The 23,862-nt window shown below is 38.8% G+C and overlaps 2 protein-coding genes across 3 annotated transcripts; one reads left to right on the top strand and one right to left on the bottom strand.

The window, feature by feature from the left end:
* Positions 1–426: 426 nt before the first annotated feature.
* On the bottom strand, positions 427–9,431 carry pgap4 (post-GPI attachment to proteins GalNAc transferase 4). 2 transcript variants are annotated; one of them, XM_087841419.1, is made up of 2 exons: positions 9,328–9,431; positions 427–5,270 (listed from the first exon to the last, which is right to left on the bottom strand). In XM_087841419.1, exon 2 carries the CDS (start codon positions 5,002–5,004, stop codon positions 3,814–3,816), a length of 1,191 nt encoding a protein of 396 aa, XP_087697545.1. In that variant the 5' UTR covers positions 5,005–5,270; positions 9,328–9,431; the 3' UTR covers positions 427–3,813. The 2 variants fall into 2 exon arrangements, with proteins under 2 accessions (XP_087697545.1, XP_087697544.1); XM_087841418.1 differs by having other exon boundaries at positions 9,322–9,431.
* Positions 9,432–15,343: 5,912 nt separating this feature from the next.
* Positions 15,344–20,672, top strand: LOC102779989 (myelin and lymphocyte protein-like). The gene is made up of 4 exons (XM_006806804.3): positions 15,344–15,468; positions 16,433–16,600; positions 18,301–18,444; positions 19,616–20,672. Exons 1-4 carry the CDS (start codon positions 15,385–15,387, stop codon positions 19,688–19,690), a joined length of 471 nt encoding a protein of 156 aa, XP_006806867.2. The 5' UTR covers positions 15,344–15,384; the 3' UTR covers positions 19,691–20,672.
* Positions 20,673–23,862: the final 3,190 nt, after the last annotated feature.

Here is a 23,862-nt window from a genome sequence, read left to right on the forward strand (position 1 = left end):
GCACAAGACATCCTGCCTGCCGAGAGTTCATGGACGATGTAATCATGATGACTTCATCAATCCAATTGATGAATCTGACAAAAAAACACCTTCAGCATCCAAAGGTCAGAGATTCTAACCCAAGAACAAGAACAAGGGATCTGATGTTTTGGGAAGAATTATGAGCTCTCTGAAGGACACTGCTAATCTCGGGGACACCAAAGCTCAGCTCAGCACCGGCTCATGGCAACAGCTTGGATGGTTCAGCTTCAATGTTTGTCTCACCGTGTGCAATGAAGTCCAGATAAATAAATAAAATCCCACCCAGCACCTTATTGGGTTTATCCTGAACAGTAACAAAGATGGTGCTTGTACACAAACACGCAGAGAGACAAGTAACTCAAAACTCAAAAGATTTATTGTATTAATTGTAAAATCAGTAAAAGAATCACAGTGAAAACAAGATGTGAAAATCCAAATCAGACGTGAAAATTTAAATACAATTTTTCAGCTTACTACAGTAAAAATATCAGTGCTTGAAAACAAAAAACAAACAGCAGAAGTAGTTAAACGTATCACTCAGTTCAGGTCATTCAATAATTCTGACCAATATCCATACAGTTTGTACTGTGATGAACAATTTAGGAAAGAGAAAATAATTTAAATCTCACACAATTTTAACTCAAATTAAATATTTATGGCAGTGAACAGTCACATCAATATTGATGATTTAGAAATGAAATACATCCAATGTATATATGAGAAAGCCAAATAACCCAAATAAAAACCGAAGCAGTCAGCTCTGATAGCTTCTCTTGTACAGCCACAGCTAAAGTGAACATCTATCTTCTTTTAAACAAAATATTAATGATAATTTTTCCAAATCAATGATTTGATTTTAATCATTTTTTTTTATTTAAAACTGATATTCTGTCATATTTTCATTTATGTTCTAAATGTGTGTGGTGTGTATTAATTTTTAAAGTGTTCTTTATAGGTAAAGAAAAAAATCAGACCAGTAATCATAGATAATGGCATTTACTCAAATCAAATTATAAAATATAACGCTTGTAGATAAATCCGGTTTAGCCCTTTACCAAATAAATTATGTCTTGTCAACACAAAATAATATAAATAAGACATTTTGTGCTTTCGAATATTTCAGTCCTTAATGAATTGCTAACATTCACTCAAATTTAGAAAAAAAATGAAGATTAAAATAAGGCAAATTTGTGATGTATGTGATGTGTACATTTGGCGAATTTCTCATTTTCCCGTTTCTGGCCAAGATTTACTTTGATACTCTGTAACGAGCTTCAGTCAGTAAAACAGAATTTCAGTGTTTTTAGGAAGAGCAGGCGGTTTTTGTTTCAGAATCAGCAGGAAGGAGTGTTTGCTCAACCAGCTCGGCACTGGATCACAAAACAGAAGGCGTTTCTGTCTACTGAATGAACTCATGGGCAGTGTGTCAACACAGACTGTGCACTTCAATGATAAATGTGCTCTTATCAGTGTAAGCTTTATAGGAGTCACATGCAAAAGGTTAATAGCAGTAACTAAGAAATACGATGCTGACGGGGATCAAGGACACCAGCGAACGCAGGCCCGGATGTACTCAGCTGTCTCTCACCCTTTACCCTCCCCTGTTGCTTGTCATGTGTTTCTTTGGTGTATTAAGAGTTTTTTCATGTGCAGGTGTTTTTTTTTTCTGTTCTCAAACAGAAAAAAAATAACTTCCCTCAGACTGAGCTCCAACAGGGAGATCTCCCTGTTGGAGCTCAGTCTGAGGGAAGTTATTTTTCTCTCCTTATCTTTCCTCATGTGGTGCAATTTTCCATTGTTATACCTCTCTGACCTGTCTTCCCCATGTGATGTTTGTGTAATGTATGTATGGTCGGAGGGTAAGATGGCGCCGCCATTGCGTGCACTAGGTTGGCAGCGTTATGAAATTTTCCCTGGTGGGACTAATAAAGGTATGTCAAATCAAATCAAAGAGCAGGCCTGAGCTGAAACCAAAATTTTAGACTGTTCATTGTGAGTGAACAGCCACTAGTTCTGTTACATCACTAAACCTGTTAAATTAAAACAAAGGAATCCACACCCAAACCAGGAATGGTGTCCTCAGACATTAGTCTTTCATGAGCCAGGACTCATGTTTCATCACGACATGCAGAGACACACACAGGCATAACTAGAGGAAGAAAGCAAGTGTGAGACAACTGAAAAGAAAATCTGCAGCAAACAGCAATTAGAGTTGACTTCTGAATGCTCGTACCATTTTGGAGGAAAATCCCAGGTGGCAAAATACGTGGATATTAGGGGTGGGCGATATAAACGATATAAATTTGGCCAATGATAGAGATTTTGACTATACCGCTCTATCGCGATAGCGCGTGTTGATGATGTCATCAAGCTGCGCCTGTTTTGGTCAAAAGCATCGCAGCGGCTACAACCATTATCATCTGCAAATTACGCCGACAGTCATAGCAAAGAGATGAAGCACTTTTAAAAGATGGGGAAAGCCAAAAACGTTTTAATTAGTTTCAAAAATCTCTCAGTCAGAACATGGTACGTCATGTTTAGGTGGAAACTAGCGAGCTAACTTCCTGCTAACTTGTAACTCCGTTAAAGTTATTTCATGGATGCCTGGATGTTAAATTTAATTGTTACACCTGGTAAAGCAGCAACGCTGATGATTTTATTAAAGATGAAAGAATTTAGACTGTTTTTAACTGTGTTTGTTTGACTTTGGGACCTGAAGGAGACGGAGTTTTGGACCCAGATTACTCCGCGAAGCTCCTCACTACGGCAGCCGTAATGCTCTGACAATCCATCAAGCAGTGCGGCTTACCAAAGTTGTACTAAAACATTTTTTAACAGATTTCTGCCCAAATTGGTTCGAGGTCAGTAAGCACAACCAGAATAAGGCACACTCTCAATTTTTGAGAAAATTAAAGGATTTTAAGTGCGCCTTATAGTGTGGAAAATACGTTATACAGAAGAAAAGAATATATTGTGATATATATCGTTACCGCACATGCTTCAAATTACATCGCGATATGGATTTTAGGCCATATCGCCCAGCCCTAGTGGATATGTTAAGCTTTTATACAATATTAAAACCTATTTCAATCTAAGAGTACAACAGCCAATGGCTCTACCCACTTTCATATTTGCAAAAGGTTAATGTAAATATGTAAACACAACAGGCGACTAAATCCGCTATCGCTCTCACACACCAGTTCCACTGTAACTTAATTTTAGAAACTTTAGGCATAGTCTGGTGAATTGGTCTCTTTACTGTGATTATTGTATATAAAAACAGACAAAGGAAAAACAATGAGGCATTCTGGCAGCATCTGGCTTCTTTTTTTAAAAAAGGTAAACAAAGAAGAGAACCGTTTACATTGTTTTTTCCAGAAGGGTCCCACACAGCTCAGTGAGAGTGGGTTAGATGATTTGGCAATAAAGAAGTGGCAGAGGCTTTCAAGGTATGGGTCAAAATAACATTTTCTGCCATCTAACATTTCTATATAAAATAATTTAGGACATGCTATTTTCCTGCATTAGTTTGTGTGGTTTTCAACCTCTTCTGAAGAAAAACCATCACCACCTTTTACACAAAACACATGTGCGTCTACAAGCTGGAACGTAGACATCTACTAATATATCGATCTCATCCCTTGATAGTTTTCAATGCAAATCACCAAACCAACATTCACTGAGTAATTTGTTACGATTTCTAAAGAGTCTAGAAGATGGTAAAAAAGCAAAACCCAGGAAGGAGAAACGAGATTAAAGTGAACCTTGCAGTCAGAAGTTCTTCTTCTTCTGTTAGAGGAGCTTGGGCCTGGATGGGTTAGCTCTGACTGAGGAATAAGCCCCAATGTGACTGATGAGGTTGGGTTCTACACTATGGGACCTCTGCCCAGGGACTGTCCTGGCCATCTGATACAGAACAATGTCTTTAGCATGCCCTTTGTAGCAGAATGAACTGTCTAGATACTCAGCCACCCTTAATGAGGCATTGCCAGGGAACAACATGGCTGGGGTGCAGCACTCGGTAGCTGGCGAGACGGCATACAGCTGTGGGGAAATTCTCCGGACTTCTAGAAGGTAATGCCGCCCCAACAACTCTGCAACGGTCATAAAGTACAGAGTGAAAAAGAGGAGATGGGTAGCGGACAGGGTGAACGAGAAAGAACAAGGGTTCCAGTAAGGAAAGCTGAGGAGGAGAGCTGTTGCGCCAACCAATCCGAGCCCCACCCACTCCAGAATGCGGTATGGCTCAGGGTTCCAGTAGCGTTGTAGCCTTTCAGGGTGATATAGCTTGATGTAAAGAGTGTGAAGAGCAAACCTACGTGACAACAAATCCTTTATAACAATGAAAAAGTCATTTCTTGGCAAAGCATCATCTTCTAGAACGACAATATTTTTAGGCTTCACCAGCTCCCAGCCTCTGCGGAGACAGAAGACATAATCCCTCTTCTCCTTTTCAAAGGTATTCATTCGCTCCTGTATGCTCTGCTGCTCCTGAGGTGAACGCCGGACCACCCTGAAGTGGCTCTCCAGCACCTTGGCATCTTGGTTTTCTTGCGGGCCACTCTCCACGTCACAGACCAGCACCTCCGCGCACTTCTGCTCGCCACAGCTTCCCACAATGTTACTCAGCTGCAGCATTACCTGGAGCAGGTAGTGGTAGTCCCGTGCCTCCTTCCGCCTGGCTGTTACCACAGTGACCAGCAGTTCAGGATGCTGAGTGAAGTTGTTGAATCTGGACGTTGCTGTAGTTGAAGAGCTCTGCCAGAAGTGCAGAGCCTCCTGACCTCGATCTAGGCTTTCCCGCAGCACCACTTCACTCATAGAATCGAGGTACATGGACTTAATGAAGTAGTAAGAGTACAGCAGACGATGGCAGCACAGAGGAAATATGACACAAAATGTGATGATGGACAGGGCGAAGGCTTGAGTGACTGTGCTGGACCATCGCAGGTACTGGCTCAAGAACACTTTCCATCGAGGCATTGGGGAATTTGCCAAGTACAGTCATGTGATGACAAAAAAAAGTCAAAAAGAATCTGCCCTGGAGGATTTAGGTCAACATTTAAAGTGTCCCAATATGATACAGCCGTCCACTAGCACCACAGCAGTGAAACGTAATGACTGTGGCTGAATAAATGGCTGTGATCTGATAGCCTTGTGGAAAATGAGTCAGCGATTGGCTCTTCTTCTTGTCCACAGAGTGGTAAGAGTTTCAGCTCAGTCCTTGTGGTCTGTTTCTCCACTGATGTCTGTAGAGAGAGACAAGGTATTTCTCAGTTATAGTTTTCAGCTATTCTTTAGATCAGTGGTTCTTAACCTTGTTGGAGGTACCAAACCCCACCAGTTTCATATGCGCATTCACTGAACCCCTCTTTAGTGAAAAATAAAATGTGATTTTTTTCAAATTCAAGACATAGATATGTTTTTTATTGGTGCACAAAATGAGCCATGCATGTCACGGCGGAGGCTCTGCTGAACCCCTAAAATCCGACTCACCGAACCCCCAGGGTTCGATCGAACTCAGGTTAAGAACCACTGCTTTAGATCCTACATTAGAAAACTACTTGCTAGTGGTAGTTCATGTGGAAAGTTTGACATAAACTGGAAATGGAGCACAATAACATTCAAGTAAAAATTTGAAACCTTTTCAAATGTATTGCAGTGGTGGCACAACATTTTATTTTGAAGCAAACATTCTCTTTTTCTAGTTTGTACCAGATTTTTGTTAAATAATTTCTTTGCATATTTAATGATATACAAATAATGAATATGAATTTTCAAGGATAAAAGTTTTCTTCTTTTTAAAAGGCATTACGTCATCGGATTATTCCATGATAAATTAGTGAGTGCATGCCATGTGAACCGCTTGGAATCAGCAATTTGTTTTTTTATGTTCGCTTATACAGTGAAGGTAAATGGTAAAATGGGCTGTATTTGTATAGCACTTTACTAGTCCCTAAGGACCCCAAAGCGCTTTACACACCCATTCACACACACTGGTGATGGCAGCTACATTGTAGCCACAGCTGCCCTGGGGCGCACTGACGAGGCTGCCGGACACTGGCGCCACCGGGCCCTCTGACCACCACCAGTAGGCAACGGGTGAAGTGTCTTGCCCAAGGACACAACGACCGAGACTGTCCGAGCCGGGGCTTGAGCCGGCAACCTTCCGATTACAAGGCGAACTCCCAACTCTTGAGCCACGATCGCCCACAAGGCATGCAACATTTTACCATCATATCATTACTGTATGATGTATAACTATAGACAGTATAACTGAGTTACAGGCCCTAAAACTTACATGGGGCTGGTTGAAATATAGCATGCTTAACCCTTGTGTTTTCCTCAGATCAAAAATGACCCCAGGTTTATGGCAAAGAAGTGTATGGGAATCCCAAGGACATTAAGTTTTATTTTTCTCAGCAAATCTTTCATAACATTTAAAAAACAGGGGATAGACAGGGCTAAAAACAGAAGCCAAAAATCTTAGGATATATAAAACAAAACAGCAAAAGTCAACCTATTTATTGTTGATAATGTTGAGGAGCAGAAATAAGCATTCGGTTTGTGTTTTCTGATAACTCACTTGAGAAAACTGGTGCATTCTGAATTAAGATATATAATATAATTAGCTTGTCTTAAATTATAGCATCTTTTTATCTACATGTTGATTTTAGGCTCAATTTCCAGTCAGGATCTAAGTTCATTTTCAAAAATAGTCATTTCTATTTAAAAACAATGAAATCGGAGTTCTTAAGTGATTGTTTGTCAAACCTTCAAATTCTTGTTTTGTCAGTGTGTAATGCTGGCCCATTTTTACTCCCTCCTTGCACTTTCTTAATCAAGCATTAGCAAACATGAATTTGAAAAAGATTTTATCCTTAAGGAATCACACCTAGATGTTGAGCCTGGTATAAAATATAGATAGAAAGGACATCTTTTAGACTGTTCTGACCACTTGGTGATACGACCCATTAAATCTACCCCAAAAGCGCTTTTGAAGATTTCTGAGCTGTCAGAAAACAAAGAAAACATCCATGAAATCAATGCTTATTTCTGTTACTTCACACATACCTGGTATAAAGTTCTTATACAAATAAATAAACAAATAACAGTCTTCTCAGATTTAGCTTATGTTATATGGAATGACCCTTAAAAATAACCCTAAATGCCAGAATGTTGACATTGCTCACACCACCTAAGTAAAGTGAGAGAGGTATTGATCATACTGAACTCCTCCTTCACTGTGGTGGTGGATACAAAACCATTAGTTAATTTAAACATGTTAAAAATGTGAGTATCAAGTAACAAAGTACAAATACTTACATAGAATTTTCAGGTATCTGTACATTACTTAAGTATTTATTTTTCTGACAACTTTTTACTTTTACTCCCTATATTTTTAAACAAATATCTGTACTTTTTACTCTGTACATTTTCAAAACAGGCTCATTACTTTTGGTTTGACGTATTTGAGAGGAGTTATTATTTCACGTCAATACGAGACTTCAAACATCAAACCGATTTGAGTCTAGACAGTGACAAATGAGTTCAAGTATTGATCGCCTGAGGATGTTGCATAAAAAGAAATGACGTGTGCCATAGTCTGGGGGTAAAGTGGGCCGTTTTTTGTTATTTTTCTTGTTTTGTTTTTTTCAGCACAACTCCGGAAAGACTGCCGGTACCCACAAGTTGCTGTTGTGCTACTTCAGCATCTAGCTAGCCATACAGAAGAGGAGCAACAATAAAGGTGTAACATGTTGTGGCAGGTTATTTCAAATGCAACTATAAGCTCAACAAACATTAGCAAACGCTCAAACTGTTTGTAGCACAGTGTGTTGCTAGCTAAAGGTCCAACTGTTGTATTTCACAGAGAAAGAAAAGAGCTAACTTCACTCAGAGATGGGGAAAGATGAGAAAGGCAGGAGAAGAAGAAGAGAGGTTAGATTTAAAGAGAAGGACTGCTCAGTTCAGCTGGAAAAACTGGAAATTTGAAACTAACATGCAAGTCCTCATGTTTTTAAATCAGATAGGGTCTGTACATGTGACATCGCTTTTTTTTAAATTGTGAAACATGCTGCACAACAAACTGAGACAGACTAACTTGCATTTACATGATTTTTAATAAGTTGCGTTTCTCTGAGTGTCATGGGTCCCTGTGTAGCTTCAGCATTGTCTTTGACGTCTTTGAAGTGTCTTTGGGTGTTTCCCTACCCCAAAGCCCGCTTTTTCCTACAGTCATGTGTTCGGGTGATTGTCACCAGGCAATAGTGAGAAAGGGTAAAGTAGGTTTGGGGTGGATTTCACCCAGTGATAGTGTTAGTGTATAAAATCAGGTTGATTTTTAGCGATAATATTCTTGTTTGCTCTAATAAGGTTGCTCTGCAGGTTAGTGCTGGATAAACAGGTTAGCTTGCTGCACTGTGATGGATTTAAAGTAAAGAACAGTGTGTGACTGGTGCACAGTGGCTGCCGAGTAAAAAGTTAGTACAAGCAGTGTCCTGTCAGTGTGAGGATGGAAATCAGCCAAGACAACTTATGAAACGTCTGCTGGCTGAATTCAAGTGTGTACATCCACAGAGAGCAGCTGGTAGCTGATAACAGCCTGTACATTAAGAACATCTGCTGGAGCTCTCAACAGAAATTATTGTGAGTTGTGATTCTTTTCCCCACACTGAGCGATTACATCGGACTTTAGGAAATTATGATTCTAGAAATCTACGTGTTGCGATAAGCCCCGTGACTAGACGGTAGCCCGAGTAAACGTTTGCTAACAGTAAGGAGCCAGCAATCAGGGAAACACTGAAATCTTCCGTAAAGGAAGTGTGGGTCACATAATATGCGCGTTAACGTCGTTATGTCGCTATTTTTAGATAATAAACTATATCGCGGTTTAGCATTTACAAACTCCGCGCGTGTGCCAACAAAGCGGTGACGTCAGCCGTAAAGTAAAAATAAACTCAAGAAATGTTACTGTGCTTTTTTCGCTGTGGTAGCTTTATTTATTAAAAGTGAATAACAGGTGACACCACACGGCAAGAAACACGGTCTGTGTGTAAACAACACTCTCTCTAAGCTCCGGGTAACACCGTGGATCAGTCAAAGTTAGTAAAAACACCCAACACAGGATTGTTTGCGCTTAACGTGCCAGATTAAATTCTGTTGCTCGCGCCGTCCCAGCGCTGTGAAATACGGATCAAAGATCACCGTTACGCCGGTGAACCATCCGGGAATGAGGAGGGCCTCAATTCAGACACTCTGAGAGAAAACACGGCAGACAAACAAATAAATAACACTTACACTTACTTGCGGTCGATTCCCGTTCCTCGCTAACATGACCGAACATCACAGCAACCTCCCCTAAGATACGGCAAGTGACCCGCAGTAAAATACCGTATTACTGAGAACACAGTCGCAGAGGTGCATACTGCTCCTGGTCGGCAGGTGGCGCCACCTGACACAAGAAATGCATAGAGGAGGGGTCTTTTTTTCTGTGTTCTCACTAATGAAAGCTACCTTCCGCTTCTCCCTTGTTCACAACAGCAGAAAACTCTCAAAAACATTTTAAACACTTATCAGGGACACAGAGTTGAGTGTCATAATCATAATACTGCACACAATAAACACTGCAAAAGGAACAGCTTAGCCATAAGTGACACACACATACACACACACAAACATACAAACAAACATATTTCATCCACTATTCAATGATTTAACAACATAAACTGAATCAGATTAAAACATACGTGAACATCTTCACTTTTCTGCACTCCTTCCTGTTAAAGAGTAAACAAATTTCTTCTATACTACCAAAAGTTATTTATCATCTATTATCAAAGATTCCTTTATTGTCACCGTACAGGGAAACTGGCACAAGGTTTACATTTCAGAAGACTATTAGCTGAGTCTGCTGAAATGACAAGTGGTGGAAGAACTTTTAAAAACCCTTACTTTAAGAAAAGTCGCAATGAAACAGTAATAAAACACCCTGCTATGCAAAAAGTGTAAAAAGTAAGAATATTTTTTCTGCAGATTAATGTTTGCCATCAGTGTTAAATTGATTAATAGTACTGATGCATGTGTTTAAGGTTGAGCTCATTTAAGAACTTTATATTCTGTTTAATAAATATATATATATTTTTATATATATAAAGTATCATATTCTATAGATGGTGTATTTTTAGTGGTTGCCCTGTGAGGACCACAAGTCTAAAGAAAAATATATTTTTTAAAACCCCTAAAACAGTTATTCATGAGCTCAGAAACACAAGCCTTGAGTGTGTGACATGGTTAACTGTCAATCTGCAGGGGATTAAAAATATTAATGAATAATAAAGATCGACTGTTGGCAAACAACTGTTACACCTGCACTTGGTCAACTTAGTAAATGGACTGGTTCTTATATGGCATGCAACAAGTACGTCATTCAATTCAATTCAATTTTATTTATATAGCGCCAAATCACAACAAAAGTGGCCTCAAGGCGCTTCATAGATACAGAGAAAAACCCAACAATCATATGACCCCTATGACCAAGCACTTTGGCGACAGTGGGAAGGAAAAACTCCCTTTTACAGGAAGAAACCTCCGGCAGAACCAGGCTCAGGGAGGGGCGGGGCCATCTGCTGCGACCGGTTGGGGTGAGAGAAGGAAGACAGGATAAAGACATGCTGTGGAAGAGAGACAGACATTCACACATTTATACTCTGATGGATGCGTTAGAGACAACTTTGGTCGAGCATCTTGCCGATGGATATTTGGCATCTACACTGGAGCAGCGTGGGACTGAACCACCAAGTTTCCAATTAGTTCTTACCTACCTAATGAGCTACAGGTAGCCACTTACAAGTTTTGTTAGCCTGGGCATGAGAAGAGCTGCCATCTCATCAAGACTTGCTAGTGTAGTGTTATTAGCAGTTTTCTTCACACTTCCATCCTCTTTACACTACACATGTTGCCCAAGGTGGTTAGTAAGAAATTATTTTAATTTATGTCTACCTACAGATTTGGCAAGTGCTGCTAGGTTATTTGTCAAGAAGCAGTTAAGGTAAACAGTAGGTAAATGATTTGTTAACAGTTTGTTAACCTTTAATGTTTATTCCTGTGTTCAGTGACAGATTCTGTATGTAAGTCTCAGCTGACAGAGATCCACCAGCTTACAGGAAGAAGAGTGAGGTAACACCAGCATAGTGACGCTTTGCTCATTATGCCATGGCATGCTAGACACTGCCAAGCCTAGCCTAAGAAAGAAAAAGACTATTAGTTTTCATTCCCTTAATGACTCCACGCCTGTAAGAAACACGCTGGGCTGCTTTACTGGTTTTTAACAGCCTGGAAATGAAAACCTGCTGTTTAAATGCAATATTGCAAAAGAGCTTTCAAGGAAGGAGGAGGTCCAAGTCACTGACTCACAAAACAATGAGGTTTACAGGCTAAAAACTGTGATCTCATTTCTTTTTGAAAGGGCCAATCCCTGATTGTGATCAAATGTGCCACTCCTCAAATCCAGTTAAACTACATAAAGATGAAGGGATCAAGGAACGCAAAAAATGGTAAATGGCCTGCATTTGTATAGCACTTTTCTAGTCCCTAAGGACCCCAAAGCGCTTCACACTACATTCAGTCATCCACCCATTCACACACTGGCAATGGCAAGCTACATTGGGTGGACGCACATGTGTCATTGGGATGTGTGGCCTCAGGTTTTCAATGCTTTTATGGGGTCGTGGATGCTGGGGCCTCCAAGGGATGCTGCTATGACTTAGAAAGTAGCTGCTTATTTTTATTATTTCTTTCTAGCATAAAAAACATTAGCTAATGTAGATTAGATCACAAAAATTTCAGAGATTTTCAGAACTTTCAGAGATACAAGTCTGGTGTTATATTGGTAATTGCCAGCCAAGAAGCTGATGCACTTTATTATATTTATTGGGTAAAGATTTTTTATTGATATTAGTTTATAGTTCAGCTTCAGTAAAAGCAAGTCAAATTAACATTTACTGTCAATGGCCAACATTGACAGGTAAGAGTAGACCATATTCACCTTTAATATTGATCAGTTTATGCTTTTTATTAGGTTGCAAATTGTATTTCTCTGTTACATTTAACTTTTGAGTGACAGCACAAACACAGAGAGAGGAGGATGGGGGGGGGGGGGGGGGGGAGAGAGAGAAAGGGAGAGGGTAGTATGAAGAAAGCAAAGAGAGAGAAAGTTAAAAGAAACAGGTAAGATAGGACACGTAGCCAAAGTCAACAAAACGTTATAAAGCTTCTGTCTTGCCTGCATTCATTGATGATGATTTCACAAAACGAATGTAGATCAACAACCTGCTGTTAAAGTGATTACCGTAAGATTATATTTTTCTTCATTTTTAGCTGAGTATGTTTATGTGTGATTGTCAGTACAAAGGTTTGAGGAGAATAAAGTAAGAGAGGACAAAGGAATTGTATGACAGCAGGAAGAGCCAGGTGAGCAAATTTGCAGAGAGTTAAATGGAAAAGCAATTATTTTTCACATAATTCACATAGATTTTATGGATGCTTTGTGTGATTTCCAATAGCATATGATACAAATGGTAGCATTTAACATTTAAAAGTTTTGGACTTAGACTCTCCCCTGGTTTCTGTGTTCACCAGCTTTGAATATCCAAAATGGTCTTCTGGTAATTTGGGGGATTTTATATTTTTGGAAGCAAAATTCAGTCTTGTACACAAGCTTCAACCGACAGAGGTCCATTAATTTACAGGAGAAAGAGTCAGGTAACACCCCTGTGGTGACACGTATTATGTTATGACATACCTGGACAAACCCTGCCAACCCCCACAACTCCACAACTGTAAGACACCTGCTGGGCTGGTTTACTGGTTATTACAAAAACTCAGTTCTCATATTGTGGCTCAGATTACTGTACAGTGTATCAACTGTGCTGACAAAGAACACTTTGAAAAATCTCTTTGGATTGGTCGCCCTTGATTATTGTAAAATCAGCTACATTCATCACTGCTCCATTATCCTCCACCCCAGATCATTTTGGAGGCTAAAACAGTTATCCTGGACCTTTCTTTAGTACCTGGTGGAAATGCAACTAGGTTGTCAAAAGGTTGTTGGTCCCCAGGGAAGTTTCTTTGCTGAACTGGAAATGGAAACCTACTTAGCACTCAGTATTTAAAAAAACAAAACGGACGGTTGTTGTGTATTAATTTGAGTATAAATCAGAAGAAATATTGGACATTAATTAAGATCCCTTCTGTGGGGTGATGAATTTATTGTTAGACATAACTACTGATGTTATTCATTTCACTGCTTGCCACGTTACATTCTTTTAAACTGGGATGTTAAATGGAAAATCCATTGTGTTTTGATGGCTGTTATGCTAACCCAACAGTAAAGCTAAAAAAACTGATTTTAACATTTATAATGATTGCTATGAAATTTTACCTTCAAATATCTTTGTGGGGGGCATTTGTGGAATGGTACATCTGTCAACTTTCAAACAGGCAAGGAAACCACACCAAAACATGTCCAGAAGTAGTAGTATTATCCACATGCAATGTCCAATGGGAAGTGGTAGGAAGGGGCGATCCACCCTCCATGTCCCACTGAGCCAAGGGTCAGCAAACCCCAGACCCAAGCCCAGGCATACACCGACACAGACTGACCATGGAAAACTTTGTGTTATAGAATATTAAATACCACCTAACTGCTTATTACAATCTCGGGCATTAGGTACAGCTTTTTTGTGTGACTAATGTACTTTATTTAAATTTTTTGTATTAGTATATATTCTTTACCTTCTTAAATATCCTTTTATAGATTCTCTCTTCCATTCCTTTTCATATTTATTTTTGTTCTTCTCAGTACCACAGGGACAGCACCTAATTTCATTGTACTCGTTACAGGGACAATAAAGCTATTCTGATTCTGACATACCTTCAGAAACTAGCCACTTTTCAAATTTGAAGTGTTTTATTAGTGCTCAAATATGGGACTTTTTTCCATATATTATTATTCATATATTTCAAAAATATATAAATATTGAAAAATTGAAAAACTTGATATATAAATGTTCATGTTTTTAACATTTTTTATGAATATCAGTGTTAAGTGTTAAGTTGATTTAAGATGGTATGATATATATGGGCTAGTGAAAGCATTTCACTGCAACAGAATGCTTGGTATTACACTATGAACTATATAGAAGTTTGTGTTTCCTGGCTTAATTTTAATTGTTCTCTTTCTGCCAACAAATTATTTCAAAATGCTTTGACTGTATTGCAATTTTATAGAATCAGGAACAGCTGCAAGGTTCTGTCACGGTGACTACAAGTTCAAAGGAACTTTATTTGGAGAATCATTAAAGAATTTCGGTTTCTGCTTGACCAATTATTTTCTGTTTGTTTTGTTGTTGTTGTTGTTGTTGTTGTTTCTTTTCTTGGGTTTCTTGGCTTTACTTACGAAGCCAGGAGTAGGTTAGATAGTGTGACAGGTGCAGGAAACCAGATCCAGCACGTCAATTATCAGAGGTGTTTGCGCAACAGCTCACTTACCCAGATGACCAAGCTTGCCACCTTTATGTTTCCTTGGAACTGTTGTTTACAGTGGGTAGTGTGAAAAGCTGCAAGCTCACAAACAGACCTGAGTTCAGCTGGCAGCAAATAAAAAATGTCTTCATATGTCTTTATTTCCATTCATGCAAACTGCTGCTGGAGACCTCTGCATTACTCTGCCAAATCGAGCCCTGCACTCACAAATTTTAATGTGGCCCCCTTATCAGTTTAGGTTCCATAAATTTTGTCCCACCTATAGTTGTTGCTGAGGTCTGCACGCGTGGTGCACATGCTAAAATCAACAATCTGAAGCAAACGTATTCTGAGAATGACGGGGAAGTGAAGCACTCCTTTATTAACTGTTAAGAGACGTTCATGCATCCTTCTGCCAAGTTTATGACGTTCTGTAACTAGGAACTGAATTTGCGCTAAAAAAAAATAAAAAATAAATAAATAATAATAATAATAATAAAAAATTGAAGAGGAAAATGTAAATAAATAAAAAGTCCAGCAGAGTTATTGCTATTGACGCTCTTGAGTTTTTTGTTGTTTGATGTTCTTGAAAGCGGAGCTGCTGCCCGTTGTCATGGTGATAAATGAGCCAGTGTCCAAACACTGACGTCTGTCCCACACTGATGCTCCATCAAAGGCATCTCCATATTCGTTAAATTCGCTCTGACTACGCCCCAATTAGCAGGCGTGTCTGCACTGTGCTGATGGAGATTCCGGTTTTTTTGCAGCCTGCTCCACCTGCTTTAAACCGGAGCGGGTTTGAATCCGATTTAGTCTAACAGCAGCAGCAGCAGCAGCAGGATGGCCTCTAGGACTATGGCAAACCTTCCCAGTGGGTTCGGAATATGTTCCACCCTCCCCGACATCCTGTACCTCCCAGAACTGGTAAGAAATTGTAGGAACTTTTCTCTGTCACACAGTTTTTACTTACAAAACATGCAGAAACTTTCTTATCCAGAGAAGTTCAGATTGAAAGCCCTTAAAAATAATTTAAAAAAAGAAAAGAAAAGAAAGAAAATAACTTTTAACCATTTTCTACTTTTTATTTCAGTGACTGAAACAGAAGGACAAAATTGTTTCATTTCTGGTTAACCTGTGGTTCAAAATATATTTATATAGTAGGTATAGTATAAAAGTAAGTTACAAATAAGGTTAACCTTCTCACTTCCTGTTCGCAGCAGAAGTAAGAGGAGCTGATTTACAGCCACTTTGCAGAGAACGTGGTTCCAAACGTTTTTGTGCTCTCCTGTGCCTAATTTAAGTTGGCTTCACCCTACTGATAACTGAAATTTATGCTGACTGAGGGTTAATGATGTAGGTGTGTTAGGATTAGGATAATCTTCCTACATGAGCAATATTACAATTAATTATATTCAAGTGAATATGTCATGAGCCAAACATCACAATAGGCGGAGGACAGACCGAGCAGGTTGGATTCCTATGATGACTCATCATTGTCAGTGGAGGGAAACAGATATGAAAAGAAAAAAATGTTTTGATACGCCACATTTAACTTAAGGAAATGTCAGCAGTGGAGGAATGTAGCAGGTGTTTTCACATGAATTGTGCGAACAGGTGGAGTTCAGACAGTGATGGCATACGGTGGAGGAGGGTCAGGCTCCCTGAATAATGCAGTCTGTCAATCATTAAAGGTGTAGAGTAAACGAAGGCAGTCACGCCTGTCCTGCATGCTCAAGTAGAAGTACAGGTTCTACAAATAACTGCAACACACGTTGTGGAAACATATAATTTCCTTAAACTAAAGCATTATGATAGTCCCAGATCTAACTAAGGCTTGTGGAGATGTTTCACATGTTCCAGCTCTTCTCATGTACACATGTTGTTGCAGGTTTTTGGTGGTCTGGTGTGGATCTTGGTGGCATGCACACTGGTAGTGCCACACAATCCTCAGGGCTGGGTCATGTTTGTCTCTGTCTTCTGCTTTGTGATGACTTTTATCTGGATGGTGGTGTTCGCCTGTGGGACACATCATAATAAAGCCAGCTGGGCAGCAGCAGTAAGTCCTCCACAAATCATATCGCACACACTTTCACTTGTCCTTGCTGCTCGGCAGCTGTCTGATTGTTGAACTTTTATCTCTATTTTTGTTATAAAAGTAGTTATAAAGCATCTTGAGGCTATTGTTCTTGATTTGGTGCTATATAAATAAAACTGACTTGAAGTGTGTTTCATTCCTGTTTATGTAGCTCTATCATACCTTTCTTGACTCCAGTAGCAGGAAGTACCCCTGGCAGATAGAGGATCCAACTTATACGCAATAGAAATTGACCAGCCTGAAGTCCTACCTCGTTGTTTTGTCTGTTATAAACTGTAGTATAATACAGCGAACAATATTAATATGGTTGCTTCAGAGAAACACGGATAGTTCTAATTGCAAATAAATGCAGTTAAATGATGGTAGATATACAGCATCTACCTTCATCATCAACCCTGACACATGTCTCACTTTAGAGGTAAAAAAGAGACAAACAGAGATTTTTAAGGAAAACGCAACCTTCCTTATAATTCTATATAATATACATATAGTACATATAATTATATATAAACCACAATTAAATGTTGTTTAATGTTTAATCCACTTTACTTTTCCTTCTTGAGCTTGTGTCCATTCTATATCATTGTTCTGAACTTTTCTTCTGCAGTGGTTAAATGACGAGCATCAGTGCAAGATTGCTTTGACAATCTTTGTCATGTTTCGGCTGTGTACAGGCAGGAGAAGGACCCAAACGCAAAACTCACGACAATGAAATTAAACTCAAAAAGCTGCTTTATTGCAGAATGGCATGGAAAACTAAACTGGGACATGGGTAAACTGAAACGCAAGGAAACACAGCCATGAGGGAGACTACGACACTGACAAAGAGAAACACAGGGCTTAAATACACAGAGGGATAACAAGGGAATGAGACACAGAAGGAGAGCACAGCTGGGAGTAATCAGGCTGGACAAGACAAGGGAAGCAAAACTAGAAACACTCACATGAGACATGGACCTTCAAAGTAAAACAGGAAACACACTGACTGAACTCTAAACATGCAAACTTAACAGCAACTGAGAAGACAGAACATAGGGACAGAAACATGGTACAAAAAGGTCACAGTAGACACAACATTGAACACAGGGAAGCCATATTACAAAGCCAAAGAACTAAACCTATGATAACCATAACTGAAATCTAGGGAAACAAGAAACAGTACAACGAAGGACTCAAAACATAATCCATAATATAAAAACACAAGATCTCTTCAAAATAAAATAGGAAACATAATGAGACACAGACATGACAACCAGAACTTGACAACATAAGACACAGACATGAAACACATGAAGAGCAGGGGAGACTTAACAGGGGTTGGAAGACACAAGGGGAATCTAATAACAAAGAACTAGAAAAACTCATGAGCTTAATCATATAAACATCCAAATAAACTAAACTCAAAACACTGGATCGTGACAATCTTCTTCGGTTGCTTTCCGTGGTGCTCTGACACCTGATATTTAAGAATTTGCAGCTACAAAACAAGCTTTTTGATGCCAACACACACAACACAATAGCTTTACATGCCAGTGTTTGACAGGATTTTGCAACTATGTGTGTGTTTCGACTCTATGCCAATGCAGGCAGTCATTATTTTGAAGACATCACCACATAACAATGAATGTCTTGTCTCGCTCTTTTTCCTCCTACTCTGTCAGGACTTTTTGTATCATGGCATTGCTGCATTCTTCTACCTCAGTGCTTCAGTGGCGTTGGCCAAAGTGACGCTGGATCTGAGCGGAAAACAGGGCAACAGCACAACTACAGAACAACGCAACTACAAGTTGGACGTCTCTGCCGTGGTGAGTCAGGCTGTTCAGCGAGTTGTTACTTGCTGTTACTTGGGTGACACAAAGAAATGAATGATTATAAAGCTAATGAAATAAAGCCCACGGAGAATTACACACCAGTTGCAGTTTTCTTTCAGAGTTGGCTCTCAGTGAGTTGAAATAGTGAAACAAGAGGTAGTCGTATATTTCAGTGAGGCAAACATAAAAATACCAAATAATTTATATTGCATTAACTCTTTCAGGTGTCATTTTTAATTTTACTTTAAATGTACTGATTTTTTTACTTTACTTTCCGTTTTTGTTTTGAGGTATTTAACCTATTTTAGATCATGTTCTGATTAGTTGTTTTCTTTGGATCTTTTAATGAGAAAAAATAGGAAGAATCAGAAGAAATCAAGTCAGTAGAATATTTGCACAGATCTTCATGAATTTCTGTCTGTCATGGATGTAATATTTGATCAACTCCATAGCCCTAACTTAAAAAAAAACATAGGAGGCTATCATTACCTGGTAAAATGATCCCAAAATACTAAAAATAACTTTGAAATCTCACCTGCTTTACTTCTGCTTTCTAAGTATCGACTCGCTTAGTAGACATTTTTGTCGCTAGTGGTTTTCTATCCATTTGTAATTGTTTTGTGTCTATTTGCATTAATGTTCTATGTCTTTGTAGTCATTATATTCTATTATTTCTTGTTAATAAACTTGTTTTTTGTCTTTACACTAAGCTAGGCTAAAGTGGTTTTAATCTGAATGTTAAGTCTCAACAAAAAAGAGAATGTTTGGCACATTGTCAACAACGGCTTTGAAACTGAAGCCAGCCGATTTTTTAAAATATGAAACTTTTAGTGCACTCGAGGTGGTGAAGTGGAGACTATTCTAAAACCTCTTTCTCCAGGGCAAATAGTTCATTGCATTGCAGCAGCACCAGCAGATCTGCTTTAACATTTAGCTCTATCATACAAGATTTACTCTCAACACATGACTTCTAATCAAAGATGGATATTATGAACAATTTAGCTTCAGTAACACCAGGAGGAAATGTTATATGTTGCTGTTAACAATGCTTAAAATCTGATACTGTGTTGGTTTGGATTTCTTTAAGGCTTTAAGTTTCAGTGGTTCAAAGATCATTTAAGGTGTTGATGACCTTCTGACCTCCTGATGTTCTCTGTCTTTGCAGGTTTTCTCATATGTAGCCACTCTTCTCTACTTCGTCCACACAATCCTGTCTGCCATCCGATGGAAATCTTTCTAGTAGCTTGGTGATGAAGACTGTCAAGTTACTGATCTGGCGTTTCCCTCTGCTAAATGAAAGACAATCTGGATCTCACTGTGCCTCACACTGCCTCATGTCTACTGTTAACGTCCAGAATACCATAACACAGCATCACTACTTACAGCCACAAGATTAAAACCAGGGGCCACACAGCGTGTAGGAACTGGATATTTGTGAATGTGCTGGGATGCCAAGCACTGGAATGCACTCCTTATCCCAGGAATAATGGGGTCTGAGATTAACACCTTAGATTAGTTTCAGATTTCATTTGCCATTTTGAATAGTTCTCATTTTGCAAACATTTTTAAGTTGACAATGTTTGCTTTGTAGTAAAATAATCAATGCTACGTATATGTCAGTAGTTTTAATGTTGTGGCTGTTTTGGTAAATGGTAAATGGCCTGTATTTGTATAGCGCTTTGCTTAGTCCCTAAGGACCCCAAAGTGTTCACAATCACTACTCGAGCTCTCATTATATAGAAATGTCAGAACGCCAAAATAAAGAATAACCAGGATAGGAACAGAATGATTGTATAGCAGACATAAAAAGATTTATCACTGCCCTGCAAGACTGAGCGAGCCAGCTTAACTAGAAAGACTGAAGGACTAGAGAGACGAGCTACACATTAACTTAGCGTCACTTTTATTTGCTGATCAGAACACTTGATATCATTTGGCGAGGAGTGAACTTATCACTTGAATGATCATTCTGCTACTCCATGAAAATAATATTTGACATATTTAGTTTAAATTAATGTGATAATTAATTTATCAGTGATTAATTTCAGGTTCCCATGGGTCCTTTACTCCTTCTCATCTTTATTATTGGGATAACTTTGTCCTTTAATGAAAACCTTTCGATTAATATTATTGTTCTGCTCTCAGCTGACTAAAGAAAGGATCGGGTGGGGAAACATTTATATTTTTGTAGGTTTATTCACATTTTCTTTGAAATTAAATAAATTTGGGGGTTTTTCATGAAATATGTGAAGTGTTTCTGTTTGCTATATTACCAGATTTTGTAAGGTGAACACAATACATTCAGACAGAGATTGTGGTTTGTTGAATAGTTATGCTACGTGTTGAGTGCTTACAAATTTTATGCCAAGGAGTCCAGACCAAGTCTGCTGTGACACACACAAAAGGTGATTTTGAGTCTTTGTATCAGTTTGTGAACAGATGTTTTCAACATAATGCAGTTCATGAAGTATCCATTACATCACCAACGTTGAGCTTTGAAACTTTGAACTTTTAACTAGGACTGTAGTCGTGATTTTAATGTAAACATGGCGAACCAACCTTAAGAAGGGTCAAAAACTAGTTCCAGAGAAGAAGTTTAGCTAAATACAAAATAGTTTGACAATAATTTTGTAAACAACCACGGCAGACCCGGGTGCAAATTCATGCTTTGCAGCATACTTTATTGGCTCTCACAGTTGCTGTTCACAATGTTCACAGAGCTGCAGCTCTCCCGCTGCCCGCTCAACATTATCACCACCCCCCCACCACAGGACCCAGTACAATATTTATATCGGTGGGGCGTGATTGCGGATGCCGTGCAGGTGCGTCCGCCTCCTCTGCACGGCACCGCAGGCCACGCCCCGCCACATATTTATTAATGACTAAAGAAAATCTGTTCCGTTCAATCAAATTTCATTTATATAGTGCAAAATGATAACAACAGTTGTCTCAAGGTGATTTTATATTTTAGGGTAAAAATTCAATAATATAGAGAAAACAGAAACCCCCAAAATCAGATGACCCCCTACGACAGGGGTGGGGAACCTTTTTTATATGAAGGGCCATTTAAATGTTTATATCGGGGTCGAGGGGACACAGGAGAGAGGGAGACAAAGACATGACGAAGACACACAAAGGACAAGGGAGACTTAAACACAAGTTAGAACATAATACAAAAAAGGCACAAAACTCAAAATGCTGGTTCAAGATGAACCAGAACTGTGATGTAACCAACTGCAAAAAATAATGATGAGATTAATTAAGATAAGATAAGATAAGATAAGATAAGATAAGATAAGATAAGATAAGATAAGATAAGATAAGATAAGATAAGATAAGATAAGATAAGATAAGATAAGATAAGATAAGATAAGATAAGATAAGATAACCTTTATTAGTCCCACGTGTGGGAAATTTTGTTACAGCAGTGGACAATCCAAAGTTACATGGAAAATTAGAAAAAAGAAAAACACTGGAATAAGATATCAATAGATACTGTACACAACTGTACACAATAGAATAGAATAGAATAGAATAGAATACAAATGCTATATACAATTGAGTATAATACAACGATGCCAGAAAAGAGTATTGCACTTCATTTGCACTTCATTTGAGATTACAGAGCACAAAAACTGCTGCTGTTCTGAATGCATTACTATTTAACTATTGATTACTGAATTGGCCAAATGGTTACATTCTTGGGGGCCCTTGGGATTTATATGTAAACAGAACAGCTAGAAAGAGACACAACACAAGATAGAAATGGATAGCAGCCATGAATATTTCACGTGGCAGAAGCTTTTCTTTTCTGTTTATAACCACAGTAGCATTTTACTGCTAGAGCAGCAGAGCAGCACGAAGCTGAAGCATTAATGATTTATATCAGTTAAATAACAACAATAGCGTTTGTCCTGAAAAGCAACTGATAACTATATTTTAATCACTCAAGCAATTTCTCCTGACATAAACACATAAACAACAAGATCCTTATAGCGTTATTTCCCGCCGTTATAAAGCGTTGAATTCATTTGACAGCTGTACAAACTTAATCAAATTTTTAAAAAGTAGTGTGGATGAGTCATGTCCAGATATAATGTCCAGCTTTGATCTTTTTATTCTGACCAGCAGTTAAGAGTTTAAATCAGAGAGAACATGAAAGCAGGTTTTATCGAAGTACAGCAGAGAGCAAATACAGAACACGGTGCCTCAAACACAAACAACATGTGTGTCCATCACTTCAGAGATGCACGTTTACATTGGCATATTAATTTCATGGAGAACTCCCATGATCATAACCAGTACTTATTTAAAACTTAATCCTAAACCTCACAAGTTCATCCTCGTGGGGACTTCATGTCAAGAAAATATAAGTACACATGGAGCCATACTGGCAGCGTGGCAGGTCGGTGAACTGTAGCTGTGATGGATAATTGATGAGAGAAGGCAGGAGGTGATAATAGCAGAGTATTTCCATGAAACTGAAGACGATGATGGGACGATGCAGTCTGTCTAAATGACTATGACATCCTAATCTCAGACAACAAACAGTTGATAATTATGGACAAAGATACGTCATGTCTGTGCCTCTTTTGTGGATGATCTTGATGTTTTAGACAGCAGTGATCTTCCAACTTTGTGTCACCATTTTGGATTTTGATTGACATGGATAACAAGAACATATAATAAAAATTTGACTTTATAAATGGAACACAACAACCCTTCATGCTCAAAGCTCTATAAAGATAGAGCGAACCGTTCGGTGCAGTAACTGGAACTGACCCACACAATTCATCCAACCCCACTCCAGCAGCTTTGGTTGCTGATTTTTAAATGCATACCAGAACAATATACACATTTCTTGTCCGACAGGTTATTGTCTCCCCAGAAACTCTCCTCTTGTGCTTTTGGAACTCTGTTTTTTCCCATTTGTGTTTTCGTTTTTGCTATTTCTGTTGTGTTTTGTGTGCTTTTGCAGTGTTGCTGGTGTTTTCTTAAGTTGCAGTCCATTTGGCCTCTCAGGACCACCGTAGCTCTCTTTATCCAACACCATATTATAACAGCGCACCATTCACAAACTGTTTGCTCCTCCTGAACATCAACACCTGGCATTAATTACTTGTGCCTACCTTAAATAGATTCACCGTACCAGGAAACAACACACACATACAAAAGGTGACCCCTGGCAGCAGCTATAACAACCCCCAAAATGTACAGTGGTTAAAATGCACATTAGTTTAGGCACAAAGAAAACTTCTTGTCCTTCTGTGCTCGATACTGTCGACCATAATATCCTATTAGAGTGATTAGAACATGCTGTAGGTATTACAGGTACTGCACTGTAGTGGTTTGTATCATATCTATCTAATAGCCTCCAATTTGTACATGTAAATGGAGAGTCCTCTTCACACA

Source organism: Neolamprologus brichardi, chromosome 6, assembly GCF_056152115.1.
Source record: "Neolamprologus brichardi isolate AB-2024 chromosome 6, ASM5615211v1, whole genome shotgun sequence".
Lineage (NCBI taxonomy): Eukaryota > Metazoa > Chordata > Actinopteri > Cichliformes > Cichlidae > Neolamprologus > Neolamprologus brichardi.

What these genes read in the sequence shown, in the direction of transcription:
- pgap4 (XM_087841419.1), bottom strand. Translation starts at nt 5,004, where the DNA reads ATGCCTCGATGGAAAGTGTTCTTGAGCCAGTACCTGCGATGGTCCAGC.
- LOC102779989 (XM_006806804.3), top strand. Translation starts at nt 15,385, where the DNA reads ATGGCCTCTAGGACTATGGCAAACCTTCCCAGTGGGTTCGGAATATGT. An exon ending in TCCTGTACCTCCCAGAACTG is followed by an intron (nt 15,469 to 16,432) that starts GTAAGAAATTGT and finishes ATGTTGTTGCAG; the next exon opens with GTTTTTGGTGGTCTGGTGTG. An exon ending in AAGCCAGCTGGGCAGCAGCA is followed by an intron (nt 16,601 to 18,300) that starts GTAAGTCCTCCA and finishes CTACTCTGTCAG; the next exon opens with GACTTTTTGTATCATGGCAT.